This window comes from Octopus sinensis, linkage group LG3, assembly GCF_006345805.1.
Source record: "Octopus sinensis linkage group LG3, ASM634580v1, whole genome shotgun sequence".
NCBI lineage: Eukaryota > Metazoa > Mollusca > Cephalopoda > Octopoda > Octopodidae > Octopus > Octopus sinensis.
The window spans coordinates 108,590,473-108,615,768 of record NC_042999.1 but is presented as its reverse complement, the minus strand read 5'-3'; the positions used below and the strand labels follow the sequence as shown (position 1 = coordinate 108,615,768).

The 25,296-nt window shown below is 33.6% G+C and overlaps 1 protein-coding gene across 3 annotated transcripts in view; it reads right to left on the bottom strand.

Moving 5' to 3' along the window:
• Window positions 1–25,296, bottom strand: part of LOC115209141 (protein TANC2) — a 1,073,170-nt gene that overhangs the window by 263,867 nt on the left and 784,007 nt on the right. Inside the window, exon 2 of one of the 3 annotated variants that reach the window (XM_036501212.1) lies at window positions 4,308–4,389. The exons of the other annotated variants lie outside the window; for them this stretch is intronic. Coding sequence (XP_036357105.1) covers window positions 4,308–4,389 — 82 coding nt within the window. The remainder of the gene's footprint in view (window positions 1–4,307; window positions 4,390–25,296) is intronic. 3 annotated transcript variants of the gene reach the window in all.

Genomic DNA, 25,296 nt, shown 5'->3' with positions numbered 1-25,296 from the left:
TGAATTAAAATGATATCTGTAATAAAGAGGAAGATGATTCATTCTTGTTAAGAATAATATTTATAGTTTTGACTCATGTCTTAGTTTATAGCCATGAACAATGGACCTGAGGAAAACTTTGTGTGTTTTCCCTCTCCGACTGTTAAATTGCTACCACAATATTTTGTGCTCTACTAAACTAGCAATCTGTGTCACTAAGACCACCCAAACCACCTATTTTACTTGCTGCTTTCTTCTGTCATCCCCCTACTGAATCTTACCCTCAAAACTCCAAACTGGGCATTTTACTTAAACCTTTATCTCTAGAACTACAGTATTCCAGAACTTACTTTGTGTCCAGATTTCCTAGTATACATCAATCTGTAGAAATTTAAGCTAAGCATCAACATCACAATGGGTGGGCCAGCAAAGATCATTGCTACTGGCCCACGTACTCAGATTAACTCAGATTTATATGCAAGGCAGATAATTTTTAAAAAGCAAAATAAAACAAAGTTTATAAAATAAATCTAGTTTAGTAATGGACAGAATTTTTCGACAAATAACTTGGTATTAATGAAATAACAAATCACAAACAAGCACCTGCTGCAGACAATTTTTAGATGTAAGATAACATCAACAAGAAGAGAAAAAATCTCAGTAGTAAATGTGAGAGTTTTTAAATTTAGGAACAAACAAATAATATTCCACAAGAGATTTATGATTCCACATAAATATGTGAAATAGATTTTAAATATTTCTCAATGCTTGCATTACTAGAGACTTAATTTCCACCACATTGAAAAAAAAAAGACACTATGGTAGAATTATTCTGTCTCAAACAAAATAGAAACTCAACAAGCTTTATGAAAGAAACCACTCTTAGATATGGTTTATAAAAAAACATTTTTGTTTTATCAACACATGGAAAATGTTCCTGACTATAGACTGATAAATGGTGAAAAAAGTTTATAAAGTGTTGGAAGAGAAATCTGAAGAGTTTTCAGAAGACAATATTTCCACTTCATTTGGCTAACAGAAAGTTTACATTGATTGGTGGGATTGGGGGGGAAAGAAATATTCAGAATAAGAAGTAAATGGCTGTTGATGATACAATGACATTTTGTATAGAACGCAAAAAAGACCCAAGTTCTATTTTTAAATGTTTTAAGAGCCTTTCTTTGGACAGAGAAATGATGTGTTACAGGGAATAACATTAGATTACAAGCTGATTACTTAAAACAGAAGCTATATTCATAGTTTTTGTTGATAAACCTAAAAGGTCTTAAATCTAATGGACTTAGGAAAGTAAATAGGTGTTTTTCAAAATAATATCTTATCTTCACAATTTACTGTTCTGTCATGTGTTAGTAAAGGCAGGGTGAGTGTCTTGAAAGCTTCTTAACAGCCAAATCATTCATAAGAAGATTAAAATTTTGAATTTTGATCAATAATTCTTAGTGCTTTGACTACCAGCATTGGGTTGGCAAAGGACTTACAACTTACATTTGGTAGGCACAGGCATGGCTGTGTGCTTAACAAGCTTGCTTTGCAACCATATGGTTTCTGGATCAGTCATCCTACTGTGCAGCTTCTTGAGCTGACCAATGCTTTGTGAGTGAATGTGGAAGATGGAAATTATATGGAAGCCCATCCTGTGTGTGTGAGCATGTGTGTATGCGCATGTTTGTTCTTCTACTGCTTGTCAACTAGTGGTGATTTGTTAATATCCCTGTAACTTAGCAGTTTGGCAAAAAGGACTGATAGAATAAGTACTGGGTTCAATTTGCTTGACTAAGTCATTCGAGACAGTGCCCCAGCACGCCTGCAGTCCAATGACTGAAACAATTAAAGAAAGTAAAAGAAGATAGAAACTGTGTGAAGCTCACTTTGTATGTGTTTGTATCTTTGTGTGTATACTGATGAAATATACAAATGATGCAAGGAAACCAATAAATCTGTGAGTGAGTTGAATGAAAATACCTTGTGAATTTACAGCCAAAATACAGCAGAAATATTTGATAAACCACAACCTAAAATCTCTTTGAGTCAAAAATATTGATTTCTAATTTAACCACAAAGTCACTCATTTGGTGGGGGTGGGGTTGGAACAGCTGATCCTATCAACCCTAGGACTTAAGAAGTAATTATTGTATCAACTCTCAAAGGATGAATATCTTCTGAAGTTGAAAGTATTAAAACAAATATTTTACCCGATACAAATAACTCTTAAAGAAGTATCTTGAAATGAAATATTTTCATATTTAACTAGATTTATTTAGAAAAAAAATTTAATTTCTTGAGCACTCAAATATGACATAAATAAGATTTTATTCTTATTTAATTTAAACTTGAGTGCAGACTTCACTTCTTAACATAAATGTTCTAGTTCTTCAGCTGCAAATACACATTTTAAGATTAATTTATGTGAATTTGAGAACTTAGAGAATAAATTAATATCCACCTTGAAAGAATGATGATTAAAAGATGTAGAAAATAATTTTGAAACTTGCTTACTTAGAAAGAAGAAAAGACTGTTGATCAATAGAATAAAACTAATGATAATGATTTACTTCAAACATTCCATGAACAAAACAGTTAATTAACAGCTAAAACTTTCAACTGAATATAGATGATTAACATCTAAATATTTAATTGTGATTCAGTAATAAATAAATTCAAAGTGAAGTCAGGTCACTTAGAAGAATCATTCAGAATTCTTTTATTTATGAGGTTGGGCTTGTATATTATTTCCTTGGGGAATGCCGCAGACATGTTAAATAGAGTGTTGTATAATTATGTTCAGTAATAACATCAACATGTTCGACACAAAAGAATGAAATGTTTGCTTTTCTTTTTCCTTTGAAGAGGTTAATTTTTTTCAGTAGGAATACCTAATATTACTGCTATATAAATTGATGCAGAGATAGGCTGTACAGTAAAAGAGATATAACAAGAAAGAAAGAAAGAAAGAAAGAAAGAAAGAGCATGATATTGTAAGTATTTTCCTTATATCAGTGAGCTGTTTTATATTTTTAAAAATCTGAAATCTGAAAAGTCAACAAATATTACAGTGGAATAAGGGTAGCTGATATTTGGTTTTTGCAGAGGTGTATATATTTGTGGGTTAAAATGGCTGCTAGCTCATTTGCAATGTCTTCGTCACACACTGTTATAAAAGGTAAAATAAATAAATAAAATTTCTTCCCTTCAAGCCCTAATTGCAGGTAGAGAAAGGTCTGCAGGGGATATTAACAGATGTTGTAGGCAGGCATGAAGCATAACTAAATTCAAAGACTTGCTCTTCATTGACAAGGCAGTCTTCTCCTTTTAAGCTCACACTTAAACATTTTAGGAAGCTGATTTCAGGCAGGCAGATAATATGACCAAATCAGAAAAGCTGACATTTAAGCGAGTTGGCATGACAAGGAATCATCATGCGAAGGTGTAAAGTCCCTTCAAATCAGATCCATAATTCATTATAGTGGCTAGGTGTCAACGTGTCTATAGATATCTCAAATGTATCTGATAACTGATTATGTGATTAGATCTCTTTGAAGTAAGTAAATTATTCACTCTTTAAGTTCCTATTTTCCTATCATTTTACCACTTGTTAGGTGAAGATTGTTCCAGAAATCAGAATGTTATTTCAATTGATAGTAACATACAATGTAAGCATACATACATTTAGAACTGGCAGGAAATGGAATATTATTCTTTTCTAGAGGAATCAGGTTTTTGTGTATGAATGCAAAATGATCTTTAAGGATGGTTTGTAAAATCAAGTGGCTAATTTCCAATGTAGTTTTCTTTATTTGATCTTTCCCACTCTCTCTGTCTGACTGATATACACACACTAACACGTGTAAATATGCACACAAAGTATAGCTATTAAATGATTTTCAAATACTCAGACTGGTTTGTTTGTCCTCAAGGACCAAATACTACTAGGTATTGGTATTGTATTTGACACTACTACCCCTAATAATACGTAATACTAAATTTTGAAGTTCAGCCAATTACACATCTCTGTTTTTGAGAGAAGTTATTGCAGCCTTCTATCTCAGCTTTATAGAGGCCAAGATACAGATATAAATAACAAATGGTCCTTAATGATAATCGAATATGTAGATAGAAATACACAGGATGAGGTTAACTGTTTGAACAGGTCAACCAATACTTAGATAAACAATATCAAATAAAATTGTCATATTTTCTTTTTATAAATACTAGATTTTATGTAGCAACTGAACATTGTGGAGAATGAGAGAAAAAAGAAACAAATTGAAAACTTGTAGCAAAGTAGAAAGACAATTTCTCATACATACCAATCTGTAGAGGACTACTATAGGCAAAATTGCTTGATTTCATAAACTTGTAATCTTTGAGAGAATTTAAATATCCACTTACCTAAGAAATAAAAGAAAAGAAAAAAAGCTTTTAATAATAAATTAAATCTTATTTCTTCAGTTATTATGCTCTTGATAGGAAAATCTTTAAATAACAGTATAGAAGAAGCATACATAAAAATAGAATAACAAAGAATAAACATACATAAAAATATATAAACTTAATGACTAAATGTAATACACATACAATTATAAATTCAAGAGATAAATCAACAAACATTAGTGTAATCCTTGTGAGTTTAAAATTACTGATAATCTCTTTGGTGAAAAAACAAAGCAAAAAAGATATGGACATCAATAGGTCTGCTTTCTTCTCCATTATAAATCTACGCAATATAACTTTGCTAATAAAAACCAACAAAAAAACAAAAAAATTATTAATAGTAAATTCCCTAAAGTACTGAAACTGCAAACAATCACTGTGAAGTCATTGTTATCATCACTGTCATCATCTAATGTCCATTTTCTATGTGGGAGCTAGTCAGAGAAGAGGAAAGTGTTAGTGAGTGAATATAATGAAGAAAAAGTGTTAAAGGAGGAAAGACAGGGAAGAGTAGGTGACAACTGTACAAAATGGCTAGGGTTGAGGTGTGCATGAAATGAGTAGTAGATAAAGGGTGGAAAGTGACCAATGATACATATGAGCTTGAGAAGAGAGTATGAGACAGTGCAGAAAAGGAGGGGTGAAGAGCAGCAGAATATTCTTTTCTACTCTAGGCACAAGGCTCGAAATTTTGGGGGAGGGGGCCAGTCGATCAGATCGACCCCAGTATGCAAATGGTACTTAATTTATCAACCCTGAAAGGATGAAAGGCAAAGTCGACCTTGGCAGAATCTGAACTCAGAACGTAAAGACAGACAAAACACCGCTAAGTATGTTGTCCAGTGCGCTAACAATTCTGCCAGCTCACCACCTTGAGCAGCAGAATAATAATAAAGGTATCGCAGATAAGAGAAGGATATGAATGAGGGAGAAGGATAACATGTGGTTGAAGGTGATCAATCTAAATAAGTGAGTATAGAAGAAGGATGGATAACAAGTGAAATAATGCTGGTAAAAGAAGAACAGATACTATCAGAGAAAAACTGGTGAAGTATTCTCACATTTATTTGTGGCAGCAGAACACTGTAGTTAGAAAGATGACAGGTAGCAAGAAAATCTTTAGGAGGAAATTGAGTAGGTAAGGGCAGTTGTGTGCACACACACACACACACACACACACACAGAAATTGTGCTTCCAGAACTTGTTTTGCCAAGCTGGGAGTGTCTTCTTAATATTAATTTATATTCTTTATGAGTTCCAGTCACTGGACTGTGGCCATGCTAGGATACTACCTTAAGGTGTTTCAGTCAATCATACCAGAACTTATGAGATCCATAACTATTTGTGGACTTGCTAAGTTATAGATCATGGAGAGAGACAACATAAATAGCATACAGATACAGAAAGGGACACAAACACACATATGAAGCTAATTTGTTGATAAAATATTTTGGATGGTTTGTTTATGTATTTAGTTTGAAAGATTCTTGATGTCGACTTATATCATCATTGTTTAACGTCTGTTTTCCATGCTGGCATAGATTGGACTGTTTGACTGAGGTCTGGAGAGCCAGCAGCTGCACCAGGCTCCAACCTGATCTGGCAAGGTTTCTACAGCTGGATGCCCTTCCTAATACCAACCACTCAGAGAGTGTAGTGGATGCTTTTTATGTGCCACTGGCACAGGAGCCAGTCAGGTGGGCCTGGCATCAATCATGTTCAGATAGTGCTTTTTATGTGCCACTGACATGGGGGCCATGTTTAGATGGTGCTTTTTACGTGCCATCGGCACAGGAGCCAGTCAGCAGGTACTGGCATGAGCCATGTTTGGATGGTGCTTTTTATGATTCACTGGCATGGGAACCAGCCAGGTGGTCTTGGCATTGATCACATTTGGATAGTGCTTTTTATGTACCACCAGCACGGGAACCAGTCAGGGGTACTGGCATCAGCCATGTTTGGATGGTGCTTTTTATGTGCCACCATCATGGGAGCCAGTCAGGTGGTCCTGGCCACAACTATGGTATTGGTTTTCTCAAGTATATCATATTGCCTGATGCATCAGGGGTACTCTTAACTGGGCTGGACATGCATGGCTGTGATCTCTCTTTAGTTGCCAGGTCTTCTCAATCACAGTATATCGCCAAAGGTCTCGGTCTCCTGTCATTGCCTCTGTGGGGCCCACTGTTCGAAGGTTATGCTTTGTCACCTTGTCCCATGTCTTCCTCGGTCTACCACTTCCACATGTTCCTCCCACAGTTAGGGAGTGGCACTTCTTCACACAGCTGTCATCATCCATACATGACACATGATCATACCTGGGCAGTTGTCTCTCTTGCACACCATTTTTGATGCTTCTTATGTCCAACTTTTCTCTAAGGATGCTTACACTTTGTCTTGTATGCACACTGACATTACACATCCAGCGGATCATACTAGCTTCCTTTCTTTCAAGCCTACATATGTCCTCAGCAGTCATGGTCCATGTTTCACTGCCATGTAGCATGGCAGTTCACACACATGCATCATACAGGCTACCTTTCATCCTGAGCAAGAGGCCTTTAGTTGCCAGCAGAGGTAGGAGCTCCCTGAACTTTGCCCAGGCTATTCTTATTCTAACTGCTACACTCTCAGAGCAATCACCCCCACTACAGACTTGGTCGCTTAGATAGCAGAAGCTATTAATTATTTCTACTTTTTCACCCTGGCATGTGATGGAATCTGTTTGCTGTACATCTTCAGTGTTTGTTGTCCCTGTGCATCTGCCACACACAAAGACTATCTTCCCGGTTAACCTTCTTCCTTTGATATTGCTGCCCCTTTTATGTATTCATAGCTTACACCAGGTACATTGTATGGAGTACCCACACCTTCTCTACAGATCAGGCAGGGCCATCTACCTGAAGGGGCTTGTGTTTTGACAGCCTTCCTACTTACTAAGACTTTGGTTTTTGCAAGGTTAACTCTAAGGTACTTCGATTCTAGACCTTGTTTCCACACCCTCAAATTTGTCTCTAGTTCTGTCAGTAACTCAGCTATTAGAGCAAGGTCATCAGTGTAGAGGAGCCCCCAGGGGCAGCCTGTCTTGAATCCCTCTGTTATTGCCTGGAGGACTATAATGAATAAGAATTGGTGGAGGACTGATCCTTGGTGAGTCCCTACTTCTACTCAGAATTCTTCACTATACTCGTTGGCAACCCTCACTTTACTCGCAGCATCTCTGAACAGGGCTTTTACAGCTCTTAACAACCACTTGTCTATCCCCAGTTTCCACATTGACCACCAGATAAAGGATTAGGGAACTCTGTTAAAGGCTTTCTCCAAGTCAACAAAAGCCAAGTACAGAGGTTTATCTTTGGCTAGAGATTTCTCCAGAAATACCAGAAATATAGCATCAGTGGTGCTTCTGCTTGGCACACACACACAATGGCTCAATTTCACTTCTTTATTGTTAATCAAGTGGCTAGGTATGTAACCAACCAATTGGTCATTTGCTTAATCTGTTGGAAAAACATGATTGTTTAACCAACTGATTAAACAAACAATTGGTTAAATTACTAGGCAATTGACTTATTATAATAAAGAAGTGAAATTGAACTGGCATGTGTGTTTGTTATTACTATGGTGTAATGAGCCAAGATACAATTTTTGCATGTATTTTTAAATGAAAATAACTAGTTAGAAAAACAGAGGTTTAGTCAAAAAGGAAAATGTATGATTGTTTATATTCCACATTTATCATTGCTTGAGTAATGCAGTACTGATGTTGGCATTCCTTTTTAACATTATGACCAGTTGCTTTGTGCTTTTCCAAAGATCTGTGGGATAGATAAGTCCCTTGCTTGAAAAAAAAATAGATAAGGACTGATAACAAGAAGAACATCCTGCCATAAAATCCAACTTCAAATAACTTTCTATCCAATCCCATACTAGTATGAAGAAAAATTGAATGATAAATGAATGTACAAATGAATGAATATACAATGGCCTTCTGCATCTACCAATTTTCATTCACAAGATAAGTAGACAGTAATTGCACAACAGGATTGAACACAGAACTATGTGGTAAATATATATATATATATGAAATATCTTCATTAAGAAAACAAAATAAAATACAATAAAATTCCATATGTCAAACTAGGAATTGAGTCACATTCCTTGTTTAATGCTATTCATAATAAACATATCTTCAGTAAACACATATGTCTACACAGAATAGACACAGTCAAAGAGACAGTCCATTTTGCTCCAGTTTTTTTTCAGTCTATAACAATTTTTTTCCTAAATTCCCAAATACAATTGGATTATGTATACTATCTATATGAACTTCACTCCAACCCTACTCTCTCTCTATCTATCTCTCTCACACACACACACACACACACTCACATACAGAGCTTAATGAATTCTATGTTGTTTTTCCTCCTGTTTCTAGTAATATATTATTTCAGTACAAATGTGATATAATACCTAATATTTGAATAAGCCCCTATTTTATTAGCTAGTTATTTTCAAGTGAAAATATACACAAAAATATTTTATCAACAAATCAGTAACTGCCTCCCCACCTCTTCCTTCCCTCTACTCATCTCATGCACATAAGTGCTTTTTGACAACACTTATAATTTACTTCTTACCTACTTACTATGGGGTTGTGTGTATTGAAATATTAGTCGATGTTTATTTAAAACAGGATATGTCAAATATATATATAAAAGCCTTATCTATTGTCTCTTTTGTAGGTTTTATGTCATCATGTGCTTTCAACAAAAAGAAACTGTTCTCATTTTTAGAATCAGTTATGTGGACCTGGCTTTCAATAATAATATTATTAATGATAATTAAAAAAAAAAGGGAAAAAGAAACCAACTTTTTTTTTATGTGTCATTTTGTGCAAATAATGAAGCAACAGAAGAATTAACTGACATAGGCTCATTTTGTTGAAGATTACCATGTATTCATTAGCTTCTCTTTTGTTATATTAAGGTAATCAGAGATTACATATTGTTCATGTTTTAAGTTCAATCAGGTTTGACTTGCTGATATCATCAACCTTGACCCCTATTTAATCTAATTTTACCTTGTTATTTTTTAGTCTTAAAAAACTTGATACAGCACAGCACGTCTATGTTACTTTGTTAACATCCAGTTTTTGTTGACATTGTGTATTTAGGACGTTATCAAATGTATCCTTCTTCTGATAACATAGGCTGAATGGCTCCACAAATTAAAATGTCTTCTTGCATTACAACATTGCATCATCACATCACAAAAAGCCCAAAATTCTCTGATCGCTAATCTCTTATGTGTCCACTTCTAAATAATATTCCCAATCATTCTTTCACCTTGCATACTATCTTGTAATGATATTAATAATTAAAATCTTCAAATTATTTGTCGAAGAAATGTTGCAAAAATAAACTTCACATCTAAATTGTTTTCTTAACAGATCTTAATAATCACTTTTTAGAGACAATGAAAGCATTTCTTATTTCTCACAACTAACATATTTTCGAGGAGAAACAGAAGTGAACTGCTTTCACATAAATCTGACAAGTTGAAAAGGTTAATCTGAAATGAAGTTAGTTAACTTTGATGGTGAGATTGGATTATTTCATAACTTTAGAACCTACTGGTACAAATTAAAACTTCATAAAAATCTGGTAATTAGAAAATTTGGGGATATAAATAATCTCTCACTAGCAAATACATGCTAAATAGCTACAGTAAATAAATATAAGTCATTAACAGTTTTAATTATGAAATTTAAAAATAACTTCAAAATTTAAACAAAATCTAGTCAAAATACACCAGTTGTATAGAATATTTAGTTATATAATTAAGAGTTTTATATATTTAAGAGAAGAATAATAGTGGTATAAAGCGAAAATCATATAAACATGACTAAAGATAAATTGAATAAAAATTGTTTTTGTTTCATATCGTTTAATTATTTAGAGGAAATTTAACAAATATATAACATGAGTTATGAAATAAATTACAAACTATAAATCAAATTTCATTCTAACCAGTGCATTTCATGGATAGTTTGGTTTATTAATAGTGTATCAGAGAATTTGATGTCTTGTATACATACATAACACTAATGAACTGTAGTTAATCAAAATAACTAAGAACATTTTGAATAAAACTAATAAATAATTTAGCAAAAGTAATTAAAATTTATAGATGTTTAATAGTAAAGGAAAAAAGAAATCAGCTTAAGGTTACCAGCATGTCAGTGTAAGAGGGTGAAATAAATAGCAAAACCAAAAGATAATCAGTATGGCAATAACTCAGGGAGAACAATAGCTCCAAATAAAATACTGAATTGGGGAGAAGTGGACTTCATAAGCTGGAGTGAAGTCAACTCACCTAAGAGAGTAGTAACTGAGAAAAAATTTAACATGGTGTAAAAGAAACAAATACCTTAGTTTTGTCAGATAGGCTCTCCTCTGTGAGTGGCATGATAAAATGCACTCATTTCATGCTGTAAAGTAGCTTGTGATAGTAAAAGTAGCCATCTGTAAAACACGTGCCCAAAACAAGGTTGTCAAATCAAAGAAGAATCATAATTATATACAGATCAAACATTACCATGTGCATAGTCATGGATGTGATCAGGTAGAAGCATATGACCTGAGGTGGGCACTGTTAATCGAAAAGTTAACTTCATTAATTGTCAATCTGTTAACCAAAAAGTTAACTTCGTTAATCGTTAATTCTTTGAAAATGTAATGGAAGTTAACATAAATCCATTAATGTTAACTTTTATTGAATAAAAACATAACTACAGTTTAATACCTCACCGACTTTGTTGCCTCATAACTTCCAGAAAAATGGATACTTTTTAAGGAAACCTTCACCAAATGATCGCTTATATCCTGTAGGTTGAGTGTATACAAAGATTTATTGGAAAGCCTTTTCCGAAAGGAGTTTCGAAAAATTCACAGGACCCAACATTTTCCCCTCATAACTTTCTGGAAAATAGGTATTTTTTATTAAAATTTTATACAAATACCTTTCAAATGGTGTAGATTACAAGTATAAAGAAATTTGTAGGCAAAATTTTTGGAAGGGATGGGAGGGGGTAGTTTCTGGAAAACAGAGTTTTGGATCAGATGGCCCACATAAGTTGAATAGGGATTTTTTCCAATGTTTTTCACCAAAGTCTTGAGAATGATGAGCAGCAACAATAACCTGTACATATCCATGACAATCAGGACTGAGAGATGAGCAAATGGACCCTTTCTATGAGACCCCCATGTAGACAACAACAAACTTGTTGGTGACTTTAATAGATGTGTTAGGTAAAACTATGGTGCTATTCTGACATGTATGGAGGCTATGGTTATGGTACATGGAATGAAAGGAAATTAATTGTGTCACTGGATGTCAAGAGTTTTGGAACACAACTGACTCAACCCTCTGCAATATTATCCTCCGGAAACTGTTCATGTGCAAGATTACCTACCACGCAGATGAATGTGCTAGAAAGATCTAATTTCATACCCACCAAGAAATAATACACATAGATTGTTGTGAACACTAAGTTGTTTCTTTTTTCTTAACATAGCCACTCAGTATAGTCTATTGATCAATGACACTAGAGTAAGAACTCAACGAAAGATTCCTTAGTAAGATATAAATTCAAAGAAGTATAGGTGACACATAGGAAGAGTTACTGAGAAATAGGAAGTTACTGGTTTTATCATAGGAAACAGCTCGAAGTTTCTGCAAGACAGTCTGCCTTGAATCACCGACCAGATCTCTGGAGGGAACAAGGTTCCAGCCAGATTAAAAGTTGATATGGTGGGTGGATGGTACAGTAGGTGAATTCATAATAGCTGAGACATGCTTAGAAATAATGAAAGAAAGGAACAAGGGATAATATCACATATCATGGGTTTCAGGTATATTTAACAAGAAATTAAATACTTAGTAAGAAGTTTGCTAAGGTTCTGTGACATAATGATAATTTCATTGCAATCTAGAAGTTTTCTGATTTGCAAAGAAGCGTTTTCAGTATGAATTGAGATATCATTCTAGAAAAGTATTACATAATGACATAATGATAGTGGTACACTCACTGACATCAAAAAGGAGGAGATATGGAGACAGCAAAACGAGAAGGAGTTGTTGAATGAGGAGAATGGTAGTTAGGTACTAACACAAGTATGCCTAACAGTGGGGAGCCCATTAAGGATATAAAGGCAGAGAAATCCAAAGCATAGGGAATAACCCTTACTTGTACTACAAGGGCAAAGGAGATGCTCTAAAAAAGAATTACAGAGACTTCAAACTGATGGAGTAAATAATGAAATTAATCGAGTTATAATACAATTTGGGTGTAAAATTAGATGAGATGTAGTTTAGGTTTACAACAAAAAGAGCACTACCAATGCTCTTCTTCTGATGAGACAGCTATAGTGGTTCTTAGCTAAGAGTAAACTACTAAACCAAACATTTGATAATGTGGAGATGGTCTCTGATAGAAAATCACATGCTCTAGTCTGATAGTCACCAAAAAAATTAGATGTAAATGAATATGAGAACAGCGCAAGCCTTGTACAGAGATGCTGTCAGAAAAATGAGAGTTAGCAATGAAATAAGCAAGTAATTTATCATTTAGGTAGGTGTTAGTCAGGGTTCAATTCTCACCTCTTTTTGTTTATTATAGTTCTCTATGTCATAATGGAGGAGTTTATGTATGACACTCCATGGGAACTGTGGTGTTGATACCTAGTTTCTCACAGTTGAATTCAAGCATGAAATAAAAGCTTAAAATCAGAAGCTCTTTAAGTAAATCTAGGTTAGCAGGAAAGAAGATCGGATTCTACTCTCATCTGGGAAGTGGGTCTGTTCAATATGCAAAGAAAATGAAAGTAGCAATTCTGCAAGCTGTACATATTGTAATATGTGGGTGTGCAAGTGGTACAGTGTAATTACAGGGAGACTAATGGTAAAATACTTTGCACATAGCAGATACACAGGAGTATTAAGGCAGTGAACTGGCAGAATTGTTAGCACGCCAGGCGAAATGCTTAGCGGTATTTCGTCTGTCTTTACGTTCTGAGTTCAAATTCTGCCGAGGTCGACATTGCCTTTCATCCTTTCAGGGTCGATAAATAAAGTACCAGTTGAGCACTGGGGTCGATGTAATCGACTTAATCCCTTTGTCTGTCCTTGTTTGTCCCCACTATGTTTAGCCCCTTGTGGGCAGTAAAGAAATAAGATACACAGGAGTAGTTACAAATAAGTGTACCCAGGAAATAAATTATTCAAATGCTCAGGAGGGCTCCCTAAAAGCTCCAGATAGCTTCTACCTATGTAACCTACTTAGCAGTGAAGGTAGATGCTTGCAAAGAATGGAAAAAGTTCAAAGAACTACTACCGCTGCTAGCAACAAAGGGATTGTCTTTTTTGGAAGGGCAAATCATGTGATGCCAATGTAGTAAAATGCAAAAGTGAAAAATGGGCATTGAATGCAGAGGGTGTGTGAAGGCTGGAAAGAAATGAAATGAAACTGAGTATGCATGAATAACAGAGCACTAATTTGCTGAGAAGAAAAGAAGGATGTAAGCGGAATCAGATGTTGTGTGCAAAAGAGAAGAGTGAGCTGGTAGGTATGTTATTGAAAATGAAGGTTGAAGTATTCTAAGTGCAATGGACTTATGATAAAAAGAAGATGAATATGATATGGGATGAAGTGATAAAAAAATAATCTCAGGAGACAGAACTTCAGGAAAGCACCACTACAAGTGGCAAAACTCTGTGCTAGAGAAGATCTGTCCAATGCATGCAAGCACGAGAAGAAACTAATGTGAAATAATAATGAAGATGATAATGATGATGATGATGATGAGGATAGTAGTGGTGATGATGATGATGATTAGGATGACTATGAATGCCAGAAACTTAAACATCTAAGGTATCTTTAGCAGAATTGGAACATAGGACAGAGTAGTACATCAAGTATATATTTCAATACTATCTTCAAGTCATTATAACAGCTGGATATCAAGTTTCAACGGAGACAAGTCCACCTAATATAATTAGATAAGCAAACACATTGCAAAAATTGTGCTTTATAGTAATAATCATAATTTCTATCATAAGTACATGACTACACATTTTGAGAGGAAAAGGAACAGTGAATGAAATCAACCCCTGTATTTGACTGGCAGTTATTTTGCCAAGCCCCAGAAGGATGAAAGTCAAAATCAACTTTGGTAGATTTTTAACTCAGGACATATGGTGATACATGCTGCAAGGCATTTTCTTTGAAGTATCTACTGTTTCCAATACTGTATTTTCTGGCATACGGGTCAAATTTTTCAGACTAAAATTTAAAACCAAAATGGGTTGGTCAACTTATACACCAAGATGTCTTTGAAGGACCAAAAATTCCCATGTGAAATGCAGCAGGATTAGGAATCATAATGACAATGCTTGAATGTTAACACTATATACCACATTGACTTGTATGCTAGAAAATATGGTAATAACTTTATAGGTGGTCCTTGAATTGGCTCTGATTACCTCACTCAGATTGCTCATCTAACAAATTTGCATACTAACATTTAAATCCAAGTGTATCAGTAATGATGCAGCTACACTTCTCAATAATAATGATGTACTGTTACATGGTACCTAAAAGAGGTAACAACTTAGCAGAAGCTTTGTAAAACACTGTTGTCATTATCATCAATTTAATGTTCTCTTTTTTCTGTTTGCATGGGTAACAGAATCTATTGAGGCAGATTCTTTATGGACAGATGCTCATCCTGTCACCAACCTTTCCTGTTTACAAGCAAAGCAGTATTTATCCTTAGCCAGATATGTTTTCTTCAAAGAAAATTAGAAGGAAAAAACACTATTTGTATGATGGTAATGCTTATTTTCAACTATCACAATGTGAAAACAAGGATATACAAGCACACACAAACTCGGGGTTTTTTTCAGTTTCTGTCAATGAAAACCTCCCAAAAGCTTTGGTTGGCCTAAAGTAGAAGACACTTACCTAGGGCACCATACAATGGAACTGAGCCCCAAACCATGTGGTGGGGAAGGAAATCTCTTAACAAAGCCTGCATCTACAGTATATCACACAGAATCTGTATTAATCTACTGGAAATTATTATTAAAAATATATATATATAATGCAGACAAAGCCGAAAAAGGAAGTAATATTTGATGCAGGAATTATCAAAGTATGGTATAAAATAGTAGGGTATTGTTATGCAGACATATTCTCATACAAACAGATACTAGATTAATGAGAATGATGAAAAATGCTAAGATAGCAAAACACAGATGTTATAATTGTATCCTGAGAGAAAGATTACTATTGAACATTTTCTTTCATCAAAAAAGAAAAAATAACATAAACAAAACATAAAATGCTAGAAATGATAAAAAGCTGAAATATTTGAAAATAGCTGATTGTTATTTTATCAGTTCCTATGAGCACATGAACTTAAACTTTGGAGTAAAAGTTTAATTTGAAATAAATTAGGTTGTTAGGAAAATAATAGCATATTTGAACATTTCATATTAATAGGTAACACATAAAGTATAAAAGTAAAAACACTGGGTAAAAAGGAAACAAAGAAATCTATAGACTTCAATTTCAATAGAATTCTGAAAGTGAAGATGGTATCTGCCATTCTATGCTTATTGATTGAAAATAAAAATAAAGATATTAAAGTGTTTCAAAATGTACAAAGATATAATATTGTTGATATCTTTAACAAATTCATAAAGTTTCTGGTCAGTCATAAGTACCATTTAACTGACAGTTTATTTGTGGATATTCATGTCAGTCTGCCTAATGAGAATCTTGATTCTATTTTGAAGTCCACCCGTACAAATGAAAAGCTTATGGTAGTAGGTGATTTCAAACCAACAGCTGGAAATGACTAAAAAAGTAGGGAAGGTATAAGGCATATAGAAGAGTCTGAGACAATTACAAAAAATGAGCTACTTCCGTTGACCATGTGTTCTGAGAAACACTCTTAACCTGCACAGACTTCCAGATGGATGACAAATACAAAAAAAGAATGGATACATCCTGGGTCTAACCAATGACTTCTCGTAGACTAGGTCCTCATCATCAGTCAAGATGTCAGTCAAGTTTGGATTGCAAGGGTCATGTGAAAAGTGAGATCCCAGATTAATTAGATCAGTCCATTCCACGTCTTTTGCATTGTCCTATTGCATCATGAACAGTAGAAGTTAGTGCTACACTAGTACAAATCAACTAATCCAAATAAAACACTCACGAGAGATATACCAAGCTCATCTTAACAATATACAATTTCTTTCTTATAAAATCCCCCCCCCCCCCACACACACAGTGGTATGGCTCTCTCTTAAAGAAGTTAGCTTCACATCATACTTCTGGGTTTGATCTCACTATATGGTATCTCCGGCAAGTGTTTCTACTGTAGTCTTGGACTGCTCTATACTTTGGAGGAAGAAATTTGAGAGATGGAAATTGTGCACTGGCACACCACATTTGTGTGTGTATGTGTTTGTGTGTCTATGTTTATACTGTTTGCTATTTATGCCCCAGCATAACCACAAAGGATACAGAAATTGATCATTGGTGATAAGATAAATGAAATACTATTTGCTCTGTTGAAGGAGGAATTCAATAAAATAGTGAAAATTGGATTTGAGGAAAGGAGGAAAATAGAAAATGCATTCAATATTAAAAGAAAATGTAATTTAATTCACATACAAAAATTGTTTTTAAATTTTACAAAAACTGCATGAAACAGTTTTGAAACAAGAATGATATAAAAATAATATATAGATATCTTGAGAAACATAATTCTGAATGTAATTTTTTTAATGCTCTTTTTTGTTTCCTTAAATTTGTAAGTATAAAAAGTTGTATTAATAATTGTTAAAACTGAATTTACATAGATATTAAAAAATGCCTATGAAGACATTTAGATTTGACCTCAATTGGTTTTTATTTTTTAATGTTGATTTTTCACACTGAAAATTTTGTCATTAAAATTGTGTTCGGTTGTAATACATTTTTGGAAAAAAAAAAAATGAAAATTCATTAAAACAACATAAACTAAAATGTATTTGGGCTACAATTAACTTTTGTTCGGAAATTTTTAACTATTTTTTAGTGTTAAAATCACACTTACGTGACCTTAAAAGATAATAGGTTATCAGACAAATTGCTCTTATCTAAAGAATTACCTTAGGATAAAGAAAAAATTTTAAATCATTCTTTTTGTAATCAATGCTGCATAATTTTAGTGGCCTAAGTCTATGAATTTCTTTCACTTGTTTCAACCATTAACTAGCAACCATGCAGGAGTACTAGATCACAGGTCTTATATTGGCTGCAGGACTATTTCAGTCTGGTACTTATTTTGTCAATCTCTACTTGTATGATGATGATAATAATAATAATAATAATAAGGCAGAGAACAAAAAAGACAAAATGTACCAAACCCTAGCATTGGAAGTGAAGCACATCCATTGAATCACAAAAGTGAGTACAATACCTATTGTGATTGGTGCACTTGGAACCATCTCAAAGAAAGTAGTGTTCTAACATGTGAAGCTGAAAATATTAAACTTCATAGAAAGTACACAGCTGGTAGCAATACTCAGAAAAAAACGCAAGTGCTAGGGAAAGTGTTGCATCTACTCATAACATAGATAACCCAGGAAAAAAAAATAATAGTAACAATAATAAAAATAATAATAACAATAAAGAATACTGGAGTTGAAGAAATTTAAGATTTTGTGAGAAATTTCCAATTCAAGCAGACAAAAAGTTAGAAAATAATAGACCAGACATAACAATTATAGATAAGGAAAAGCAAAGTTGCTTACTAATTGACCCATCATCCCTGTTTGATTCCAGGATCGTAAAGAAAGAAGACGAAGAACAAAAAGGATACAGCCCCTTAAAATTGGAAGAATTTGAAAATGAGAACTGTAAAGGTGGTGCATTGGGAACAGTAAGCAAAGAGACGAAAAAATGGCTGAAGGAGATTGGAATAGAATGCTCTGTAGGAATCTAGGACATTTACCCCCACCCCCAATGGACAATTACCCCTGAGGACAAAAACTCCCTAGGACAATTAGCCACTAAGTCAATTATCCCTAAGCAGTTAACCCCCGATGTGTACTGTATTTTCCGCTCTATAAGCTGCTATTTTTTACCTGGGAAATTTAGTGTGCGGCTTATTCTTTTATTCATTTGTTTCAGTCATTTGACTGTGGCCACACTGGAGCACGTCAAGCAAATTATGTAAGCCTAGTACTTATTCTATTAGTCCCTTTTGCTGAACTGCTAAGTCATGGGAATGTAAACACACCAGCATTGGTTGTCAAGCGATGTTGGGGGGACAAACACAGATACACTCACACACACACACACACACATATATATATATATATATACATATATACGACGGGCTTCTTTCAGTTTCCATCTACTAAATCCATACACAAGGCTTTTGTTGGCCCGATGCTATAGTAGAAGACAGGCTTCTTTCAGTTTCCATCTACCAAATCCATTCACAAGGCTTTGGTCTGCCCGATGCTATAGTAGAAGACACCTGCCCAAGTTGCCACGCAGTAGGACTGAACCCGGAACCATGAAGTTGGTAAGCAAGCTACTTACCACACAGCCACTACTATGCTTAGAGAAAGGTGCACCTAATGTATTTTTTTATAAGCTTCAGGAGGAAAATAATTAGTGTATGGAGATCAAATGATTCCACTGATTTTTTCAGAGGAAAGTTTGATCAATGAACAACATGAAAGGCTACTGCTACAGTACATTGGTGCCCAGAAGAAAGTAAAGCATATTTGTTTTGTTTTATCTTCATGTTTTGATAATGCTATTTTTAATCTAATAAAGACTTTAATATTGATGAAATGTGTTTGTTGTTGATTATTTCCAGAAAGAAATATTTAGATGTTTCAAACTGTATTAATGCTGTAGTTAGCAATTATGAAAATATAAATGTGACACAATATTTGCAAGGAATCGCATATAATTTGCACTTTTAGATGATGATTTAAAACTTCTTAATATATTGGAGAGGGGGTAATTAACCAAGAGGGGCAATTGTAGTCCTAGTCGGGTAATTGTCCTGATATGCTCTGTAGGGAGAGCAAGGATTATCAGGTGGGTTCTAAGCACTTGAAAGACTGAAAACTTGTGTGTACCTAAGGCTACAGTTAGTAACCTGCTATCCACATAAACCTTACCAAGAATAAGGTCAATCCTTAGTCAAACCAAATAATAATAATTCTTTCTTCTATAGGCACAAAGCCTGAAATTTTGGATTGGAGGGGTAACCTCAGTACTCAACTAGTACTTTATCCTATTGACCCTGAAAGGATGAAAAACAAAGGTGACCTCAGTAGAATTTGATCACGGAAGATGGATGAAATGCTGCTAAGCATTTTGTGTACTAACAATTTTATTGGCTTACCACCTTAATAATAATAATAATAATAATAATAATAATAATGAGCTACAGTGCTTAGGCACACTCCAACTCATTAGATTGGCTAAGCTGCTTTTTAATGCAAAACGATGTGGCTTTAGGCACTAATTTACATTGGCATGCCCAAATATAAATACACAACCATGTCATGGGTTTGTACAGTTTCCATTCACCAAATTTCACTCACAAAAGTATTGGTCATCCTAAGTCTACAGCAGAAGTGCAATGCAGAGGAATTGATTTTGAAACCTCATGATTGTGAAGTGAACTTCTTAACCAAATTGTGGATTTAAGCTCAAATATAAAAGAATCCATGGCTTTAAAAAGTTGAAGTTATGTTTTTTACGTGAAGATTGTTTTTTTTGTTTTAGTTAGAATTAAAGAAACTTTGTGTGATAAAAAATATAACAATAACTCATGAGGCAAGTGATTCTTCAGACTTCATTCTGTTAACATTTATTGACTACATTTTCAAGAAATTGATTATCAATTCAATTCATCTCTCTCTCTCTCACACACACACACACACACACACCACACACACACACACACACACACACACTCTCACTCTTCTTTTTTTTCTGATCAACAAACTACTCGCTCATCTGTGGCTACATCTCCTCTGCTGCTAGTCAGGGAGGTAATTTCTCTGTAGTCACTCAACCTGCTAAAACTAACAGTCAACTTTCCTTTAAAACATATTCTACTATCTTAAAAAAGACTATCTCTAAGACTATATTAAATAATGCAGTATTAGATAGAAGATACCTGAAAAAATATGTGATGGTTATGGCTGGAATACTTTGATAATAGAACTGTTGGATCACTGCTGGTCTGGGAATAAGCATCAACACCAAAAACTTTCATATCACTGATACCTTCCCATATTCTCAGCATAGATTTTGCATAATGGTACATCAGCATATAATCTCAATTTTTCAATAAGGCTTACACAAATCAGGCAATTGGAAATATTAAATGTGGAATATTTGGCCAATATCCTTTCAACAGATTTATAACTACTGAAGAATATTTTGCTTTATCTAACAATTTACAAAAGAGATTTCAAATGGAGAAAAGTGTACTAAGTGTTCTTCTGAAATTACTCTTTTTTTCGCTTTAATGAAAAAAGGTTCCGTTATAACCATAAATGAAAAAAGGAGTATATTCATAGGAACACAGATTAAAAAATAAATGAAACAATTGTAACACTATTTATCAATTAACATCATTTTGAAAAACCTTGTCTTTTATAATAAACAAGTCATAGTATGTGTATAATTTTCACAGAGTTAAATAAGAGAGTCCATATTTTTTTTTCCTTCAGAGGTTGTAGCGATCTCATACCAGACATAATACAACCAGATGAAGTTTGTGTTCACTGTTTCTTATTGGTTTATTGGAGCAATAAGCCAATACTCTCAGCCATTAATTAACATGGCTACATAAAACAGAATGCAAAGCTATTTATTTTCTTTACTCAGCAGCCTACATGAGCAAACTGTATATTTGTTTGTCTCTTTTTAAACATAACTCAACCAGTGGAAATAGATTTTCTACTTTCATTTAGTTACTCTCACTCTTACTTTTAGTTAAATAAAATACCAAATTGTAATATCACACTTTTCCTTGGCAGATGTCAATACTACAGAAACCATTTTCTTCATGTAGAACTTTCATTTTAGTTAATTTTAAACAACAAGGCACAAGAAATCAATTCGTGTATCTCGTTTTCTGTCAGTCTTCTTTCTATACCAGATACACTATTTTCTTTTCTGTCTACAACAGCAACATTATTTGATCTTACCATGTATGATTTTCAAAAGAAATTTTAATTTAAAAACATACATAATACTATTTCTACAACATTGAATTAGACATTTGAGTTTATAAACACAAACATATAGGTGCAGGCATGGCTGAAGGGTAAGAAACTTGCTTCCCAACCACTTGGTTCCAATTCAGTCCCACTATGTGGCACCTTGGGCAAGTGTCCTACTATAACCTTAGGCCAACCAAAGCCTTGTGAGTGTATTTGGTAGAAACAAGCCTGTCATATATATACATATTTGTATATATATCTATGTTTGTCCCCCTCCACCACGTGATAACTGGTGTTGGTGTGCTTATATTCCATAACTTAGTGGTTTAGCAAAAACATCTATAGAATAAGTACAAGGCTTTAAAACAATAAAAAAAAGGTCTGGGGTCAATTTGTTCCACTAAAGCCTTCAAGGTGGTGCCCCAGCATGGCCACATTCAAATGAGTGAAAGAAGTAAAAGATAAGGAATATGGATAAACATTTTCTATAACAAACCCTTAATAATATTGCAATTTGAAACTTGTTACTGTTAAGTGCATGCATTACTGTCAGATTGAAACCTTTACATCACCTACCATTGGAAGAACATGTTTAACTACTTTGAAGTACAGTGTCAGTAAGTCAGAAGGGCTCTGCCATCTGGTAGTACATAGAAAATATAAACTATAATAATTTTATGCAGATGACATTATAGTTTACTTGTTGCTACCGTTTGAGTTATTTCAGCCAATCAGAGAAAAGTAGTCAATGCACCATGCTTTAGCTGTTTAAGAGAACACATGACTGTCTCATCTCTTGAATGTCAGAGACAGATGTGGCTAACCTGTTTCATTTTTTCACCCTTTCTGTCATTCAATTAACAGTTAGCTTATTGTTTTAGCTTTGTAGAATAACTTCTACCAGCTTTAAAAAAATGTTATCTATATTTTCTCTTTTGGGTTGACTATTATTTAACATTATTACAATATGAAGTCTGCCTAGATTGAAGTTGTAGAAAATTGATATCTGTTACATCTATATTTGAATTTTATCCTATCTCAAATCTGTGTTCACAAACCATCTGTTGTGTAAATTTCATCACACCATTCTACCAATAAGATCAGGAGAGGTCTGTTTTTTTGTTGGTATGTAAATAAAATAAAAAGAAATAAAAAGAAAAAATTATGTAATTCACCACTATTATTCTTATGAACATTTTCAAACTTCCTACAGAAGTGTAATTAATTCATTATTGTTATCACTGTGTATCTATGTTTTCTAATGTAGGAGCTTCATTTGAATGTTCAGTGTGAATTCATAACACTGATCTGCGACAATTTTGCTTATTTATTTATTGATTATTTTTTATATTTCAAAAGCGAAGACAGTTGTAAGCTACAACATTTGATGGTATATAAGATGTACTTGTTCTTTTCTTCAAAAAATATCTTTAAAAAAAAATCAACTCAAGTCCTTTTTATACCCTGAAAACTTTTCTTGAATATGTGTGGCTGAAATTGGGGTTCATCTAATATATCCATGCATCTTTTATGCCATAACATATGGTAATATGAGAGTACTGATTCCAAATGTGATGTCAGTTTTTGTCTCACATGTCAACTTTAGTTGTAAAGCACCATAGTCAAAGCATACAAAAAATACCCATTGATGACAATTTTAGGAAATTTCCACTGGTATCTATGTTTTGTCGCAAATGATTCTGTTCATTAAAAATAGTAGTAGTATCACCAAAACTTGTTAAAGATATCAGTCACATTTATTTTTTACAAAGTCTATATGCCACAACCACCTTGATGCTACATTACAAAGAAAGAATCAAAACAAGATTGTAAAGTAATAGGCTAATAATAGACAGATAACCACACCAACATAAAGCACACAGCCCAGTAAGAAAATATATTTTTCAGATTAACTGCCTGAACACAGAGATAGCATCTGGTGTAAGTTCTTAAGATAGAGAAAGTATTAACTGACAACTGTTATTAGCTGAGAAAAGTTGTAAAAGCTATAAAGAATAGCCAGTAAACTTTGAAAGGTTATAGAAATGGGAGAACAGACTGCAATATATCGTTCTTGGACTGTTTTCTCAAGTTAGTTTGTATGCAATACTAACCTCAATGACAACAAGTATGTGTTTTCTTATTTATTTCAGCATTGGTTATATCTTCAGATATAAAACTAAGTTTTATACTGTATTTCTAGGTTATCTGTCATTACTAAGTTAAACTTGTAATTTAATATGGTTAGTACCAGCAAATGCAAGCACAGCTGAGGTTTCTTCTTTTATAATTGCGGATTGTTTTCCAACAGCATAGCATCAGTAAGATGTTAGAGCATATTTCTTGAATTTTGAACTGAAATTGAATGAGCCAGCTGAACTATGGACCCCTTTACCCTGTGTGTTGAACTTGCATTGTAAATCTGAGGCAAGTGACCGAAGGTAAAAGAGTAAGAACTTTGGTGTGTTTGTAAAGAAAATTGCAATCTTGAAGAATGATATTTTCGTATGGTTGATATTTCTGGACACATCACCATGCTCAATTATACGATGTCACGTCCAGAAAAAAAAAAGCTAAAACTAAAGGCCATTTAGTTACATGTTCTACTATTTGTCAATATACTAACTTTGTGAAATATTATAACTCTTTTAGGAGAGACATACATACATATGTACATACATGCATGCATACATATATACATATATGCATGCATACATACATATGTACATATGTGCATGCATGCATGCACACACACACACACACATACATACATACACACATACATACATACAAGATCAGAGCAAAATACTTAAAACTCTTTTAATTTAGCTATTTTCTGCTCCACCAGCAGGTAGATCTTAAAGCAATGAATTTCAAAACAATAGTTGACAGGAAATGTCACGATAATGATTAAGTATCAAGATGAGATGAAGTAAGCTAATTGTTTCTTTGTGAGAATTTGACATCTCTCATCATCAAAATTTTGCTTTTTTTAAAGAAAAAGAAAAAAGAGAAATGTTACTTGCTCTTTCTCACTTGACTTTCTAACACTCTGCTTTGTAAAAAAGACACTTTAGATAAAATAGTCAACAGTTCTTAAGATTATCACTCTTAACATGCTTTTATCTTCACTTGTCTTACATTAACAACAAATATGAACCACATTTTGACCTTTCTCCTAATGCATTTTAATTGCCTCCTATCAAAGTATACTTTCTTCTTGTTTACATATAATCAATGCACATAGTAATACTGCTGATATCTTATCGATAGACATATATATAACTTTACATCTTCAAGAAATGTAAGAAGGTTTCCTGAGAAAACTATTAAATTTCAGAAGAGCTTGACCCTTTATTCTTTTTTATATCTTTATATTCAGAAGAGTAATCAAATATTTTGGACAGTACAAAAACAGTTAATCATCAGAATATAAATTAATGCAGTACATATTAAAAAAAACTTCTTCACTTATCTGAGTTGATAAAATAAAATAATAAGCAGAGTATTGATTTCTTTATAATAATTTTAAGATAAAT